The 17,727-nt window shown below is 50.5% G+C and overlaps 1 protein-coding gene across 1 annotated transcript in view; it reads left to right on the top strand.

Annotated features, from left to right (window-relative positions):
- CYFIP1 (cytoplasmic FMR1 interacting protein 1) overlaps window positions 1–17,727 on the top strand; it is a 93,992-nt gene that overhangs the window by 15,515 nt on the left and 60,750 nt on the right. The window contains 5 exon segments of the mRNA XM_079710524.1: window positions 11,407–11,529; window positions 11,605–11,694; window positions 12,939–13,016; window positions 13,184–13,285; window positions 14,129–14,310. Coding sequence (XP_079566650.1) covers window positions 11,413–11,529; window positions 11,605–11,694; window positions 12,939–13,016; window positions 13,184–13,285; window positions 14,129–14,310 — 569 coding nt within the window. The 5' untranslated portion in view covers window positions 11,407–11,412.

Genomic DNA, 17,727 nt, shown 5'->3' with positions numbered 1-17,727 from the left:
CAGTGTGTCCAGCTCTGTGGGGCTCACCTGTGTCCTTGGTGCATGGCCGCGGCAGCTGTGGAGCATTTCCGTTCCCCAGGGACCCGCTGGGGGTGGCGGGAGTGGCAGGGCGCAGCGCAGAGGCGTCAGGCTGGACCCGTGTGGGCGCTGCACGCTGCGAGGGACTGAGACTTTCCTCTGGCATCCTAGATCCATTTCCGTCTTTTGTTGATTGATTTATATTTGCATCAGGCTCATTTTTCATACAAATCTCAGGAGGCATCCCAGTTCGTAAAATAGATAAACACAGGGCTACTCTGCCTTGCCATCGTGGGGCACCCCGGAGTTCCAGGGAACATGGTCTGAGAACCACAGCTGTAAGCGTATAAGCAGGAGAGCGACAGGATCAGAGTCCTAGTTTAAAAGGAATGAAAAAGGAGCGTGGCAGGCTTGAGGGCGGCATAGGGGCTCTGGGTTGGGAAGAGGCCGGGGGGAGGAGGCGTTCAGGAGGCAGAGACACCGCTGTGTCTTGGGAAGACCCTGTCCCAGGTCTGCAGACTGAGGCTGAGGGCGCCCGAGAGCAGTGTCAGGAGGGAGGGGCTGACAGGCTCCAGACTCCTCTGAGGACTGTGTCTCAGACTTCACCTATTGTCATGATTTTCAAGCAAACTTGAGTTTTGTTTTTCTGTTGATGCAACAATTGTTTTGAGGTAACTGCAGAAGAGACCAGTGCTGCTTTCGAGAATGGAATTTAAAATTTTTGTGCAGTTTGCATTTCTTCAGTAGTAAAGCTGGGCAGAAGATGGTGTTTGTTTTTTAATTTTGAAGTTTTTGCCTAGAGATCATAGCAGCCCCATTCTCTCTCCCCACCCCACTTGATCTGGGGAAAAAGGCTGGAGTTGGAAAAACATGTTGTTTAAAAATGCGGGAGAGAAAGGCACAGTTGAATAAAGTATGCTTCTCTTCCTCAGATGATTTATTTTACATGTGAACAGATTGCACAAAAAATTGGACGTTTGTACTTTTCTGGGAAGTACTGTTATTTGTATATATAGAAGAGGAAGAAAATCAGTGTGCGTCTTGTGCATGTTAGCAGAAACATCTCGTAGTTTGTTGTGGTTTGGTTATGCTGTGGGGTTTGACAAGTGAAATACTGTCAAGTTGTAAAGTAAAAAATATTACAAGTTTGGAGATGCTGGGGAGACCCTCTTTCCAGAAAAAACACCCTGTCGCTCAGGTCACGTGGGCTTGAAGGGTGGCATTGACACACAGGCAGTGCTGTCACTGTGGTGCCACAGTCAGGACGTCTGGATGGGCATCTGAACCATGAGTTCTGCATTTTCCCTCCTGTGGTTTTGCCATGTTTTGCAACCTTGGTGTCGAGCTGCCTTGGTAATTCTGTTTTAAAGCTTACCAGGCCTGTGCAGAATGCCTGCTTGCTGGCTCTTGGCTGGGATGCACCCTCACTTAGCTTTGCATCTGACCCCGGGCCCCATCTGTGCTGGATGCCCTCCCTACCTGTGTATGGCGCTCACACAGCCTCCTGCCCGCCCTGCCCTGTCTGTCTGGCCCAGCGTGCCCCCTGGTCTCCAGTTCCTGGCCCATGGGTTGGCATCCCCCCGCTGCAGCCCTTTCTCGGGGCATCCAGTTGCCAGCTCCTGCTGCCTGACCCTCCAGGGCCTCAGCGTCAATTTTTAGTCCCATTTATGAGCTGGGTCCACATCCTACCCCCGCCCCCAGTCCCTGGAAGCCTACTGTTTATTAATAGACACATACCTAGTGTAACAGTTTTAATTTCATTTGTTTTCATGGACAGTAAATTAAGACCTTGCCTCGACGAAAGTGATAATTCTCTGAAACTATGTGCCAAGTTCTTTTATGGGTGTGTAAGACCAGTTGGATTTAAATGCTTGATTTGTGGAAGATTTAAATTCAGCTGCTTTGGGGAAGAGAAGTAACCAGAAACCGAGTTTGCTTGCTTAACTGCTTATGTTTTGAGCTGTTTCTCTTAGTGTTTTTAACCCAGCCTTCTAAATGGTCACCCTCCTCAAGCTGATGTCTCTTCACCACTGGGCTCCACCTTTTTTGCTATTTATTTATTCTTGCTCTTTGTTTTTACCTTATCTGCTGATAGATGAATGTTCTCTTCCAAATACATGCAAGTTATTCAACCAGAAAGTGTTTTAGCTGTTTTTTTGTTTCCAGAGCAGTACTAGAGGTATAGATGGTCATAGAAAATAAATACATCTCCACGGTGATAGAAGTTTATCCTCTAATCTGGCAAAACACAAGGCCCCCCTCCGTGGCCCATGTCCTGTACCAGGCCGGTCCTCACAGGCAGTGTGGACTGAGGTTGTCTGGGCCTGGAGGGGGCCTTGTGTGTGGTTGACACAGGTGAATCGAGGGTCTGAACCAGGCCTGGACCCTTCAGGAGTGGATGCCTCCGGACGCTGCACTCTCCGGGGCCTTCACAGGGAGTCTGGACCGTGGACTCCCGAGGGCGCCTCTCCTCACTACCCCCACCATCTGTCCTGGCGCCTCACCTTTTTTTTTTTCTCCTCCCGCTGCGGAACACAGGCTCCGGACGTGCAGGCTAAGCGGCCATGGCTCACGGGCCCAGCCGCTCCGTGGCACGTGGGATCTTCCCGGACCGGGGCACGAACCCGTGTCCCCTGCATCGGCAGGCGGACTCTCAACCACTGCGCCACCAGGGAAGCCCGCGCCTCACCTTTGAGGTCCATCTCCTAAGGCAACTTTCTTGTCTTGCCCCTTTGTTTCATCTTGTCTCTGCAGCCAGTGTTCTGATGGGGAGCCTGTGTTCGCCCAGTGATACTGGCTTATTGAAAACAAACATACACATACACATACTTTTTTTCTCTTTTCCTTTTAATCTCTTGGTGCCACCCATGCTACCAGGTTGAAAATTAGTCTCTCCGCTTTAATTTCTATTCATTCTCTGCAGCCTAGCCTAAGTGTTCTTTTTTCCTTTTTTAAAATTGTTGAATTATGTAAGGACTCGTTGTCTATTATTACCTTTGAACTGAACTGCCAGCAAACAGAGGAGGCTTCCCTTCCGTCCTGCCCAGAAACAGGGAAAACGATCAGATCATGCTCACTCAACAACAAAAGTCCTGTCATCTGCTGTTCTTGGTTTTGAAGTGTGTGGTGGCTGCTGCGATTCACAGACACCATCTCACCTTCTCCCTGGGCTGCTCACCGCAGCCCGTCCCCGTTCCCGGCGCTGTTCTCTCGACCCCAGCAGCTGCTCTGGGGTTCGGTCCCTCTCCTGCCCTCAGGCCTGGCCGGCTTCTCTACCGCTGTGCTCGGCCCGGGTGCACACGGCGCCTGGCGCTGGGGTCACGTTGGCTGCCCCTGCTCTGTGGCCGTGCGGCTCTGATCATCTGTCAGAGCGTGATGACCCCACCCTGAGGGTGACCGTGAGGATGACTTGTTGGGAAGCTGTAGGGTGATCTAGGCTGCGGGGTGGACGGTGCCACGCTGGGGAGAACGGGGGGCAGCGGCCACGGGGTCTCTAGCCCGGCACTGGGAACCTTGACCTCCTGCCCACCTGAGGTGGCTTGACCCCCATCTGTGGTCCCCTGAGCCCACCTGGGGTTCTCTGATGCCTGCCTGTGGTGGCCACCTGAGGTTCAAAGGGTGCCTTCCTTGGGCCTTAGCTCTGGTCACACATCGGCTCCAAGTCCAGGAAGGGTGCCCCCAGCTCGCTCTGCTTGTGAGCTACGCCAGAAGCGTTGTCTGGGTGCTGGTCCTGGGTGGAGTGGGGTTGGTACTGCTCCATGCAGGGGGTCCATGTCATGGCAGGGGAGGGGAGGTCCCCTTACGGAGGCAGGATTTCAAAGACCCTGCCCTGCACAGACCTGAGCCTGAGTTTCGGTTGCAAGATGGTGTGTCAGCTGAGTCAGAAGAGGCCCTGGGCCCCGGGAGGCCCTCACCCAAGGGCAGGGGGCGGGGAGCATAGGAGGAGGAAGCAGCTGGGCCCCGGGGTCTCGCTGGCTGTGAGTGTGGCGGTGTGTCACAGCACAGCATCCCTGCATCTCGGCCCTACCGGGGAAGCTCGCCCACTCTCCGCCTCTCCAGCTCACAGGCATGGGCACACCGTCCGAGTGCCAGGGCCCTGCCGTGGGGCCCCAGGACACTGCCCGCTAAAGGAACAAGCAGGGTGGGTGGTGGTGCACAGGGCGGGTGAATTGCTACCAGCTCAGAGCTCTGGTTTCCCGCTCGTCCACCCTACCTGTGGGGAACTGTCCAGAGTACGCGTGTCCCCTGAGCCCCGGGGATCCCTGAGTCAGGGACACTCCAGCAGCGGCAAAGTGAGATCAGCATGTCTTTTTTTTTTTTGGCTGCACCGTGCCGCATGCAGGATCTTAGTTCCCCCTACCAGGGATCGAACCCGTGCCCCCTGCAGTGGGAGCGCGGAGTCTTAACCACTGGACCGCCAGGGAAGTCCCAGTGTGTCCTTTTTTGAAATCTTTATTTTAAAAACTCGTAAACTTGCAAAATAAATTAGTTGATAGCTTGTTAAAAGGCAGTTCCGCTGACATCTTTAAATTCATTTTTATAACTTGACAAGCTGTAGGGATCAGAAACAGGGTTAGGAACTGCTGCTGAAAGAAATCAGTCAAGGAAGAAAAAGCCTGGCTTTCCTGTTTTTGGGTGGACAACGTCTGTTTGCAGTTGTTTCACCCCCAGGGGGAGGAAGGATGGGTGTTGGGGGCGGTCACGGACCAGAAGTGCTGACGCTGGTACTTTCAGACTGAGGCCCGAGTGGGTCAGCTGGTTTTTGCTTTCAGCAGTCTTTTTCTGCATCGAGCCTGTATTGTTTTATGATCAGAAGAACACCAGCACGGGGATGGTTTTCGTGGCCAGTCAGCAGAGGGGTGTAGGGACCCTGTCTGGGAGATTCTGCTCTACCCGATCTTGGCTGTGTTAGTCTGGGCAGCTTAAGCAGACTCCCTCACAGCGCTGGAGGCTGGAAGTCTGAGATCGAGGTGTCGGCAGGGCTGCTTCCCTCCGAGGCGCCTCTCCGTGGCTTGCAGACGGCCGCCTTCTCGCCGTGTGCTCACGTGGCCTCCCCTCTGTGTCTGTGGTCACATGCCACCCTGCTGTGACCAGGCCCCAAGCCGTGGAGCCGTATGAGCTCCTTTGGGCTGAGCCAGAGGAGACAGAAATGCAATCGAGTTGTTAAACGGTAAACTCCCGCATGGCAGCGCGGGCAGGTTTGAGTGCGTTCCAAATGTGTTACTTTGGTTACGCTCTTGGGCTTTGGCACCAGTGGAAGCCCGCTGCAAAGGCGTGTGGGTCCTTCAGGTGTAGTTGAGGCTCTGTCCCAGGGCCGTGCAGTGACCAGACACACAAGGCCCCTGTGTCGTGCTGGGAAGGAACCCCAGTGGGCCCGACGTGAGGCTGGGAGGAGAGGCTGGCGAGGCTCTGGGTCTGGGTGGCAGCAGGCACAGGTAGGGAGCGTGGGCCACCCTTGACGAGGGGCGGCCGTTAGAGATAGAGGAAAGTAAACGGATTTAAAGGGAATTCTGAGCTGTCAAAGAAGAAGGCAAGACGGAGACTGGGGACTTGGACTCGGAACTGGCAGTTCCAGGTTTCCTCAACAGGGGAGGCAGAGGCCGGGCAGACGTGCATTTGTGGAAGATGCACAGGTTGGAGAGTCGCGGGGGCGCCCGTGGCCCTGGAATTGGGTGTTTGTAGGGGGTGTTCCTGACCGAAAGACATGGGGAGGAAAATGCAGCAAATAGGAGAGAGCCTCCGTGAGTGACGGCGGGGCCTTGACCCGTGGTTCACATGGAGCTTAAAAGATGCTATGAAAGAATGTTCCACGTCAATGATTTTATGGAAGTTGGAAGGGAAAAGTAGCTTACAAAACAGCTTCTATCATCTTGTTTCTGTGAGGAATCAGGGGATTATGGATAATTTCTTTTTTGTTTTTTAATCTTTATTGGAGTCTAATTGCTTTACAATGGTGTGTTAGTTTCTGCTTTATAACAAAGTGAATCAGTTATACATACACATATGTTCCCATATCTCTTCCCTCTTGCGTCTCCCTCCCTCCCACCCTCCCTATCCCACTCCTCTAGGTGGTCACAGAGCACCGAGTTGATCTCCCTGTGCTTGGATAATTTCCTTTACCTTTCTGTATTTTCTGATTTATCTACAATACGTACTGCTAATTTTTTGCTCCTAATTTTTTAATTGTAGTAAAATATACATAACATATAAAATTTGCCATTTGAAACATTCACACTGTTGTGCAGCCATCACCACCGTCCATCTCCAGAACTTTCTCCATCTTCCTGAACTGGAACTCTATGCCCATTAGACAGTAACTCCCCAGTCCCCGCCCCTCCAACCCCTTGGTAACCACCGTTTTACTTTCCTTTTATGAATTTGTCTCCTCTCATGTGAGAGGAATCGTGCAGTATTTGTCCGCTTGTGACTGGCTTATTTCCCTTAGCATGTCTTCAGGGTTCCTTCATGTTGTCGCATGTGTCAGAATTTCCTTCCTTATTAAGACCAGATAATATTCCACTGTAAATATAAACCACAACAAAGAAAAATGTCCTTACACATTGATTGGAAGTAAGTTGAACATTTGACATTTTTCCTAGGATGTGACCCAAGTGTGTCACCGAGGCTTTCTGCAACCCTCGTGCACCAGTTCCGTCCCTGGGTTCTCCTGGACTGTCCCGGGCAGCGGTGGGGGAGGGAGGGGGTCCTGCGGGCACTGGGCAGGCAGCCAGGGCGGCCTGTCATGTGAGCTGTGTGGCTGTCTCAGGGTGGTTGGCCCGACCAGTTTTTCTCATTGACCCGCGGGGGTGGGAGGCACAGAGGTGAGGCCAAGCAGCCCCGAGGGGCCTCAAGATCATCGTGGGGCAGCCTGGCCCCTTGGAGGCCATCAGCTTTGAGGTGCCGTGTGTGGGCACCACTGGGGCCCCGCACTGGCTCTGCAAGGCAGTGACCGGGATGAGGACATGGCTCTGTGCATCCCGTCCTGGGCGTGTGTCTTTTCTTGAGCACGTGGAATAGGAAGTTGTGATGATAGAAGGAAGTTGGTAATGGAAGGAAAAAGTTTTCATTATTTTGAAAAATATCTGCTACATTTAAAATTTGTAGTTAGCACCGTGCTGTCAGGAGGGGTGTTCTGTGAACCGCCGTCAGGCCCCGTCGCTCCCTTGGTGTCGTGTCCTGCTCATCTCCTGCTGCTGGCTGAGAGCTGTGGTTGTCTCCAGGGTGGAGTTACTTCCCCTTTCGGTGCTGTCAGTGTTTGCCTGGTTTGCCACTCTCTCGTTAGTGCGTGGTTCTGTCTCCTTGCTGAATGACCTTCTGTCGTTATGCAGCCCCAGACTTTATCCCTGGTAACTTCCTGCTCTGAAGTTGGCTTTGTCTGACACTCAAGTAGTCCAGCTTCCTTTTCTTGCACAGTTTCTCTTTCCCCCTTTTACTGTCAGCCTACCTATGTCATTATGTTTGAAGTGAGTTTCTTATAGCTGGCATATTGCTGGGTCAGGAGTTTTAAAATCCATTCTGATGATCTGTGTCTTTTAATTGGTGTGTTTCAACTTGTGATAAATCTAATTATTGATATGTTTGTTTAGTTCTACCATTTTATTATTCGATTCCTGTTAGATCCCTCCCTCCCTCTCTGTTTCTCTCTCTTTTTGGCTTATAAACAATAGAAATTTATTTCTCACAGTTCTGGAGGCTAGAAGTCTGAGACTAGGGTGTCAGTGTGCCAGCATGGTCAGGTTCTAGTAAGAGCCTGTGATATTGTGATTTTTAATAAGAAACATATATTTGGTCTTTGCCTGTTTCTGCCACAGAGCTCCTAAATCCAGGGAATTTCCCAAGAGATGAGAGTGACAGAGGTGTCTTGATACAGCAAACTCCCTTCAACCACACCTGAGTTTATGTTAATGTGGTGACTTTTGGAAAGCACCTAAGGATGAGAGCTGGCTGCCAGGGGAACCAACTAGGAATAGAGAGTTGGAACTTTAGGTCCCATTCACTGACCTCTGTCACTAGTGACCAGTGATTTAGTCAATCATGTCGGTGTAATGAAACCTCCATAAAAACCCAAAAGGACAGGGGTTCAGAGAGCCTACAGGTTGCTGAATGTGTGGAGATGCAGGGGGAGTGGTGTGCCTGGAGAAGACATGCAAGCTCATGCCCCTTCTCGCATACCTCGCCCTATGCATCTCTTGCCTCTGGCTGTTCCTGAGTTATGTCCTTTATAATAAACCAGCAATCCAGTCAGTAAAATGTTTCTCTGAGGTCTGTGAGCTGCTCCAGCAAATTAATGGAACCCAAGGAGGGGGTCATTGGGACCTCCCATGCATAGCTGGTTGTTCACAAGTACAGGTGATAACCTGGTCTTGTGATTGCCATCACAGGGAGTGGCTGTCTTGTGGGACTGCGCCCTTAACATGCAGGTAGGTAATGTCAGAATTGAGTTGTAGGACACAAGCTGGTGCTTGATGATGTGGGGAAACCCACACCTTGGCACTGGTTACACAGTCGGAGGGCCCTTCTCTGGACTGCAGACACCAACTGCTCATTGTGTCCTCACATGGCAGAAGGAAGATCACAACTCTGAGGTTATTTGAATATTTTTTAGTGTTCCATTAAAATTGTTTTAAACAGTCTTTTTATGAGTTACCTATATTGCTTTGTATAGTTTTTTTAAGTGGTTGCTTTAGGGATTACAAATACATGCTAACTTTTCAGTCTACGTGGAATCAGTATTGCAATACTTCAAGTGAAATGCAAAAACCTTACACCATGTAGGTCCTTTTGCCTTCTCCCTTTATGTTATAGTTTTTTTGTTTGTTTGTTTTGGTTTTTTTTGCGGTACGCGGGCCTCTCACTGTTGTGGCCTCTCCCGTTGCAGAGCACAGGCTCCGGACACGCAGGCTCAGCGGCCATGGCTCACGGGCCCAGCCACTCCGTGGCATGTGGGATCCTCCCGGATCAGGGCACGGACCCGTGTCCCCTGCATCGGCAGGCGGACTCTCAACCACTGCGCCACCAGGGAAGCCCTATAGTTCTCTTACATACTACATTTCTATACACTGAATACTCCCTCAGACAATATTTTCATTTTTGCTTTCAGCCACCAAACATCTTTTAAAGACCTCTAGAGGAAGCTGTCTACTCTGTGTACTCACTGTTTACCCTTTCTCTTGCTTTTGCTTTTGCTTTTTATGTCCCAAGTTTCCTTCTGGTATCATTTCCTTCTATTTGAAGAACTTGTGTTCGCCTGCTGTCTATGAATCCTTTTGATTCTCCTTCCTCTGAGAATGTCCTTATTTCATCTTCAGGACACTTCTTTTTCAGCCTAAAAAGTGTCTTCTACTTCTTTAGGTCCCCCTGGTTTCTGGGGAGAGGTCCACGTTCAAATTGTGAACATGATCTCTAGGTCATGAGCCACTTTTCTCGGGCTCTTTTTAAGATATTTTTTTCATTGTCTTTATTTTTCAGCAGTGTGACTGTGATGTGTCTGGGTAGGGATTTCTTTAGGTTTATCTCGTTTGGGGTCTCTTGAGCTTCTTGAATCTGCAGATCAAAGTTGTGCCACATTTGCGAAGTTTTCAGTCATGTTTTCAGCTGTTTTTCCAGCCATGCCCACTGTGCTCCCCTTTTTGCACTCTGATGAGACTGTTAGACTTTTTCTCTTGTCCCAAAGGTCCTCAAAGCTCTTCATTTTTTTTCAATCTTTTTTCTCTCTGTCATTCAGATTAGATCATTTCTTTTGCTCTGTCTTCAAGTTCACTAATCTTTCCTCTGCTTTTAAGCTCATATGGGGAGTTTTTAAAATTTCAGTATTGTATTTGTTAGTTCTGAATTCCCATTTGGTTCTTTATATCTTTATTTATTTATTTGCTGTCTTTCAGTTTTTTGGTTCAGTTCAGGAGTGCTATGTTTGTTTAGAGCATTTTTAGAGTAGGTGCTTTAAATCTGGTAGATAGTTGTAGCATCTGTTATTTTGGTATTGGTATCTGTGGCTCATCTTTTCCCATAGGGGTTAAGACACTACCGGTTCTTTGCTGAGTAGTTAAGGATTGCAGCTGGACATTTTTCATATTATAGTATGAGACTCTGGGTCTTGTTTAAATCCTAGGAAAATGTCGCTGTTTCCATTTTAGCAGGCAAACGACCTCATTTGATTTAGGTGCAGTTCTGACCTGCCCTCTCTGGGTTACGGTTCTGTGTCAGTTCTGTCTTTGGAGCCTCAGCCGTGCCATTGGATCTGGCCTGTGTGTGCCTCCTGTGGCTGTCTGGGACCTGGCCGTGGTCTCAGGGCTTGGGGTGTCAGGATCAGATCCACGCAGCTTGGGGGTGGGCCTGACATTCATGAGCAACTTTGGGGGCTTGCTCTTCCAAGCTTCTTCCTCTCCACACTGGCCTTGGGGCTTTCCAGGGGCCTGGGGTTCCCTTGTTGGTCCTCTAACCAGTATGCCGGGGCTCTGGAAACCTGCCCTGCTGTCCACATCCACGCCCATGCCTTGCCTGGAGCCCGGTTGCCAGGTGGAGCAACTGGGTGCTTCTTCCTTCAGTTTCTTGTCCCTCCCGCTTGCCGCCCTTTCCATCTCAGAATGAACGTAGCTTCCCGTGTAGCTGCCCCACGCAACCTGTCTGAGGTCAGAGCTACCCCAGGATCCTGCCAGGGGCGGGGCTGCTTGGTGTGCCCGTCTGGAGTCAGAGCTCGTCCCTGAGTCCTGTCCAGGGTCACAGCAGCACTCAGCGGAGGCAAGCTGTAGTGAGCTGACTTCTGTCTCCCGGAGCTGGCGTAGCCGTGGCAGGTGAAGTCTATCTCTGTTGCTGTGCTTCTGTCTGGTGGCTGCAGAGTCCAGGCTCTCAGGCCTCTGCCAATAGTCCCTCCCTATTTCCTTCTCTTGGCCGCCGGCCCTCACCTCAGTGGGCGCCGCAGGCTGCCCTGTATTCCTGGAGGCAGGGCTCTGGCCTCGTACATCTCTGTCCCTAGCGTGTGGCCCTGCTTGGAGGACGCGCCTGGGAAGCGCCACTGGCAGGGAAGTGCCGTCGGCCTCTGGAGGCAGACATGGTACTGGAGGAGCTGTTCCCACCTCCAGCTCAGTGAGGGGTCGCCAGTCCCTCACGGAGAGCCCTCCAGGATGGTGGCCCTGAGGTGGTAAGGTGGCAGGGGGTGACAGCACGTGTGTTGGCCCATGCACCGTACCCCACGGCCAGCAGAGGCTGTGTTGTGACTCCCCTGCTGGTGAGCCTGGAGAGAGATGCCAGACCCCAGGGATGGGCCGAGACCCCTCCGCCGCCCCCAGCTCCCTGAGGAGAGGGCACAGGGGAGCAGGGTGCTAAGCACCACACCCTGGAAGGACTGTCAGGGTGCCCCATGGCCTGGGGGGACTTTGTGTTTTGTCGTAGGGCAGGATGGCAGCCCAGGTGACGCTGGAGGATGCGCTGTCCAACGTGGACCTGTTGGAAGAGCTGCCTCTGCCCGACCAGCAGCCCTGCATTGAGCCCCCGCCATCCTCTCTGCTCTACCAGGTGGGTGCTGGGCGGCCGCGGGATGCGTGGCCTGTGGTGCTGACCCCCGCTTGATGCTTTTCTTCTTCCTTGCAGCCAAACTTCAACACTAATTTTGAAGACAGAAATGCATTTGTCACTGGCATTGCAAGATACATTGAACAAGCGACCGTCCATTCTAGCATGGTAACTCTGCACAGTTTCCTCTGGGGGGATGGCATGTCTGAATAGCAAATGTCACTTTTTTTGGTATTATCCTGATAGGATACATAGTGAGGAAGAAGAGAAGAAAGTGAATGAAGTGTCATGTTTTTTTAAAGCACCTTTTTTTTTTTTTAATTATAAGAACAATATATGCTCTTTATGAAAACCTGGCTTCTGTGGCCCAGAGAAAACCTTTGTCAGCATTTTGAGGGAACCCATTCTCCCTCTTTTATACTTGTACTCAAGCATACCAGGTACACACCCATATGGGATTTAGACCGCGTAAATGAATTGCATTGTTATTATAATTATGTATTTTAATGACTTCATGAACATTTTAACATGTCATTAAAATGCACCAGATGAAGTAATTTTTAATGGCTGTCTAGTCCATTTTTTAAGTGTCCAAATTTAACTATTTTTGCAAATTTTAACTAATTTGCAAAATTTAACTATGTTTACTTAGTTTGCCTTGATTTCTTCTAGTAAAAAATGCTGTGAACATCTTCCTAACTACATCATTATTCTCACTGGCTAGATTTGTAGAAGTGAAGGTCAAAGGTTGTGAGCATTTTAAAGCATCTTAAAAACATTACCAAACTGCAGTCAACATTTTCAAGGACATCTGTGCAATTTTTGCCATTTTTACCAAAGGAAATAACGTGAAAGGAGGAGTAGACACCAAAGCAGTTTTGAAATGATGGCAGTCCTCTTCCCATGGATACTCTCCCTGGATTTTAAGTGCTTTCCCTCCCCGCCCTGGGGACAGCAGAGCGTGTTAGTCTTCCTTCGGGGCCAGGAGGCTCTGTGTGGCTTGGTGGAGCGGCTGTGAGGACCCCGTGTGCATTCAGCTGCACTGCACGCTTCCCATGTCCCCAGCTTCAGGTCTGCACTGCCAGCAGGTGGCTTGGGGCTGAGTGGAGCTGAGGTGTGGCCGCTACGGCAGGTGCCCTGGGCTGTGCTGCCCCTGGGCAGAGGTGGCTGCATGTCGCTGATACCCCTCGTCAGCCTGCAGAAGCCATGGGGGTGTTTGGGGTGGTCTGCAGTGTCACCAGTATCTTAGCAGCTGTCTCTTGGCACACAGGTCCTGGTGCTTTTCTGTCCCTCAAAGGGAGGGTCCTCCTGGCCTCTCCACCATGGTTTATGGCTCTAGCTGTTGGCGATTTGGTATCTCCTTTTTTATGATTGTTTTGCTTGCCTTTGATTTGCCCCGTGTACCCTTGCAGAACGAGATGCTGGAGGAAGGCCAAGAGTACGCCGTCATGCTGTACACCTGGAGGAGCTGCTCTCGGGCCATCCCGCAGGTGCCCCATCCCAGCCGGACCCCACCCCCCACTGGCCACGCCCTCATCCCGTCCAGTCGTCCCCGCCCAGTCAGACCCCGCCCCACCTCTGGCCTGCTCCATCCCAGCGCACTCCCGACATCCTCTCTGGGTTGAAGCCTCTCTATGTCATGTTTGTTTTCTCCCAGGTGAAATGTAACGAACAGCCTAACAGAGTGGAAATTTATGAGAAAACCGTGGAGGTCCTTGAGCCTGAGGTCACAAAACTGATGAATTTTATGTACTTCCAGGTAAAAGAGTGAAATAATCCTAGGGGTTTAGAGGCACCATCTACTAACTAAACAAAGTGCGTGTCAATTCAAGCGATCACAATAGCTCTGAGAGCAAAGGGAACTAAGCCTTAGATAGTCCAAAGCATTACTGGCCCTTTCAGAATAAATGCTGCTTCTGGGTTTCACTTCTCTTCTCCCCTCCAGAGTGAATTTGTAGTTCCTGCACGAAGACTACTTTCTGTCAGTACACTTACAGGCTTACACTTTAGCTTCATCTGGTTTTCAGGTGTTTTCCCCCCACTGTCCACTCTGGTGGGCTTCGCCCTGGCCTTGGCTCCTTCTGGCCCTTGGTTTAAGCAGAGTGGCCACAGGGAGAAATTTGTGGCTTTTTAAAAGACATAGTTTAGAAATGTGTGAAAGTTTTTATTATAGAATCCTTTAGCGAAGGGAGAAGGGAGAAGAAGATAGAACTTCTTAGGTGATGAATTTTTGTCTTATCTTAAAAATTGTCAAGTGGAAATCCTCCCAACCCCTTTTTCAACTCTAAAAGCTAAAGCAGTTTGCTTTACAGACATTCTGTTGGAGCATTTTGCTCAGTAACTTTGCTGGAATAATCAACAAAATTCTTTTACTTTGGGGACATAGTTGGTAAAGGGCAAAGGTGATGATGATTGTTACAGAGCAAAGGCACGTGGAAATAACTTTCTAGAAACCTGTCTCTTTACCCGAGCTGTAAACACGCACTCGTTGGTTGGGTGTTTCATCAGCGAGAAACGTGACTCTGGACCCTGTGCTTGGAGCTGGGCCTGGGGTTGGCCCGTCCCTGAAAGCCGCGTTTCTGCCCCCGCTTCCTCTGCGCAGAGAAACGCCATCGAGCGTTTTTGTGGGGAGGTGAGGCGCCTGTGTCACGCGGAGAGAAGGAAGGACTTCGTGTCCGAAGCCTACCTGATCACCCTGGGCAAGTTCATCAACATGTTTGCCGTGCTGGACGAGCTGAAGAACATGAAGTGCAGCGTGAAGAACGACCACTCGGCCTACAAGAGGTGATGAGCGCGCCGGGGACTCAGGGCCGGGCTCCCGAGCGCGCTGGCGTGCGGGGTGCAGTGCCCACGAGGGTCAGTCTCGTCCGGCGGAAGCGGACCGCCGGTGCTGCGAGGCGTTCTTGTAGGCTTTGGGGGCGTGGCGGGGGCGGGCCCTGGGTTCTCAGCACCAAGAGCAGTTCTCAGCACTGAGCCCGTATGGGGGCGGCGGGTACGTGGGCGCTGACGCGCTGAGTGTCTCATCCAGGGGGCCGGAGGCTCCACGCCTGCTGGGGCCGCCGCTGCTAGTCGCTGGCTGGCTGGTGGGCATCCCCGGCAGGCGGGCACCGTCACCGCAGTGGGCACAGCTGGCCCTGGCGCCCACAGGGCTCCCCAGACCAGTTGTCCAACAGAGCGGTTTTCTTTTCGCATGTGGACAACTTCTGGAGAAGAGAATTGGAGAAGGTGGGCACGGCTCGGCGCCGCGTCTGCGACCCCGAGTGTGTTGGTAGCAGGTGGAGCGGAGCCGCTGTCCTCTAACCGACTCTCTAGAAAGTCTCTGGGGCTTCCCTGGTGGCGCAGTGGTTGAGAGTCTGCCTGCCGATGCAGGGGACACGGGTTCGTGCCCCGGTCTCGGAAGATCCCACATGCCTCGGAGCGGTTAGGCCCGTGAGCCATGGCAGCTGAGCCTGCGCGTCCAGAGCCTGTGCTCCGCGGCGGGAGAGGCCACAACAGTGAGAGGCCCGCGTACCGCAAAAAAAAAAAAAAAAAAAAAGAAAGTCTCTGCCTGGGACTGTTAAAACATGTGGGCTGGAATGAGATGCTTCTGTTGTCTTTGCTAGACAAGGAAGCTTAGCTATAAAATTAAATTAGAAGAGATTTTATTTTGTGTCTGAATAGGCTGTGGTTTCATTTGTAGGGGAAGAAAAAGAATTTTTCCTCTGTCCTTCTAGGTTCTTGCCTGAGTACCGCCTTTAAGAAAACAGAGATTAATAGGAGAAAAACAAATATAATTTCATTTCATGAGTATGGGGGTCCCAAGATATGAGACCCAAAGAAGTGACCAAAGGAGGCAGTGTTTATACCTTTTGTTTTTGGTTTTTTTTTGGCCACACCTGGCAGCGTGTGGGATCTTAGTTCCCCGACCAGGGATGGAACCTGAGCCCCCTGTAGTGGGAGTGCCACCGGACTGTCAGGGAATTCCCAGCATTTATACCTTTGAAACAAAGAAAAAACAAATTTGTGAAGAATTGATAAGACAGAGAAGTTTGAGTTGGGGTGGCCAGTGAGTGAGGAGGTCTGAAGGTTAGCTCACACGGCCTCAGCCTTGAACGCTCCGTCTCTTGTGATGACGATGTCTCCTGACCTCCTGGTGCAGGGAGGGGACCTTTCATGTGGGAGGTTTGTTTCCGCTTTCAGGGGCACAGAGGAGGTCAGAATGCCCTGCTGTGGCTGTTTCTTAAGTAACTTTAATTTGGAATAATTCAGTATGCCACAGTGGCATATTTGGGGGTGGCCTACCCTGAACCCCAACATGTACCTAAAATTGTGCAACTATTGCTGTGTCTTTAAAATGAAGTCGACTTGAGATGAAGCATGAAACAGGTTTGAGGAGGGGATGGCACTGGACGTTGACCTAGCTCTCCCAGACTTTAAGCCTCATTCGTGTGAAATAAGTTCAGGCGTTCCATTCATCACCTAGAGTTAGCTCTGCACGGAAGCCTAGATCTTCAGAACGACAGAATCTTTTGAATTGTCCTGTTAACTCCGCTCCGGTAGGAAAGTCTGGAGTTGTCTCCATTTGATGCCAGTTTTGTGGGATTCCAAGTGCGTGTGACTCTTGGTGGAGTGTCGGGGCTTCCGAACTTCCCAGCTCAGGAGAACGACTTCTGCTTCTAATGGCACAAATCACTTGTCGGGTGATTTGGAGCAGCTTTCTCAGCCTTCCTGACTCTCTCAGGGAAATGGGGAGGTGGACAGCCCCAGTGGTTTTAAATTTTAAAAAGGTTTCTTTTCTCCCTTTCTCTCTTAGCAGCAGCACCTTTATTTCAAAGCCCAGTCTGGAAAATAGTTTAAAGATGGGGCTGCTCTGTGGAAGGCCCCCAGGCACCCCCTTCAGAAGTTGCCCGGCGTGTTTGCTACCCCCTAGGCTCCCCTAAGCACAGAAGAGGGCCTGGGCAGCCCCCACCCGTCCAGCAGCCTCTTCCTGTGACCTATGTTTGGGATCCCCTGTTGGTTGGTTCACTTTCCCAGACAATAACCTCCACTTCTCCCTAACCCTCACACGCCCACACTCAACATTCAAAACACTTTTTATGTGCACCCAGCTGGTAGTTACAACCTTTTCTGAGTGTAAATGCCAGATAACCCATATAGTCATGGTGAGGCTTAAGGAAAATAAAAGCAGGTATTCTTGGTCCCTTCCTTAGTTTCCACTCCTGCAGCTTCAACCCCCACTCAAATCACTACAGTAAAGTGAACACTTTAAAAAAGAATGTAAACATATCAGTTAATATTGTTTCACTGTATATAATTATTAAAAACTTAACAGAAGTAAGCAAGATTGCAGATTATTTCTCACCTGAAAAGTTCTGACATAGGTGGTCTGCAGCTGACGGGGTTCCATAGTGTTCAGGAACCAGAGCTCCTGCTGTCTTCATTTGTTGCCTTTGTGGCCTAGGATGGCTGCTTGAGCTCTAGCTGTCATCTCTGCATTCCAGTCAGCAGGAAGGAAGGAGCATTGAAGGGCCCACAATATTCCTCATAAGTAAACTTTCAAGTGCCTTACAAAGTTTTGCATTATATCTCATGGCTCAGCAGTTGGTCACTGTGTGGAGATGAGAATGAGGCACATTGCTGCACCACAGAAATTCAGGGTTTATTCTGAATAAAGGGAATGGAAGGGAAGGGAAGGAAAGAGAAGGAAATGACTATTGGGGTAGGTTACCAGTCTTTGCCATGAAAGCTTTTCTTTAGTAAAACCCCAGAGGTTCTAGGTTGCACAGACAGTTCCTTATGTGGGCAGTTTCCACTAAACTTCTATGGGGAAGCCCTAGGTGTGCAGAATCCTCATATGTGCTTTCACTCTCTTTGCAAAAACTAGAGACTCAGCCCCTGTTGCACAGGATTTGTTGGACCTCAGTGTACAGGTCCTTCTGTGTCCACCGTTCTCTTGTCAGCCCCATTGGGTAGGTCATATAGCTATTGTTTTTCACAGATTGGTAAGTGAGAGTCAGGAGAGTTCAGGAGGTGTGATATTGATTTATAATAAATATATATTCATCCCCATTTCTGACACAGAACTCCTAAAAGCCTTAGAATTTCCTGTGATAAAAGCAATAAAGTTTCTTTCTTATGTAAATGTGGTGACTTTGGAAAGCCTCTAGTTACCCTAAGGATGGGGGCTGGTCACCAGCGGAATCAACCCTGTAACTACAGGGT

This window comes from Hyperoodon ampullatus, assembly GCF_949752795.1.
Source record: "Hyperoodon ampullatus genome assembly, chromosome: 8".
NCBI classification, from domain to species: domain Eukaryota; kingdom Metazoa; phylum Chordata; class Mammalia; order Artiodactyla; family Ziphiidae; genus Hyperoodon; species Hyperoodon ampullatus.
Note: the sequence above shows the minus strand (reverse complement) of the source record. Positions and strands in the feature narration are given on the sequence as shown.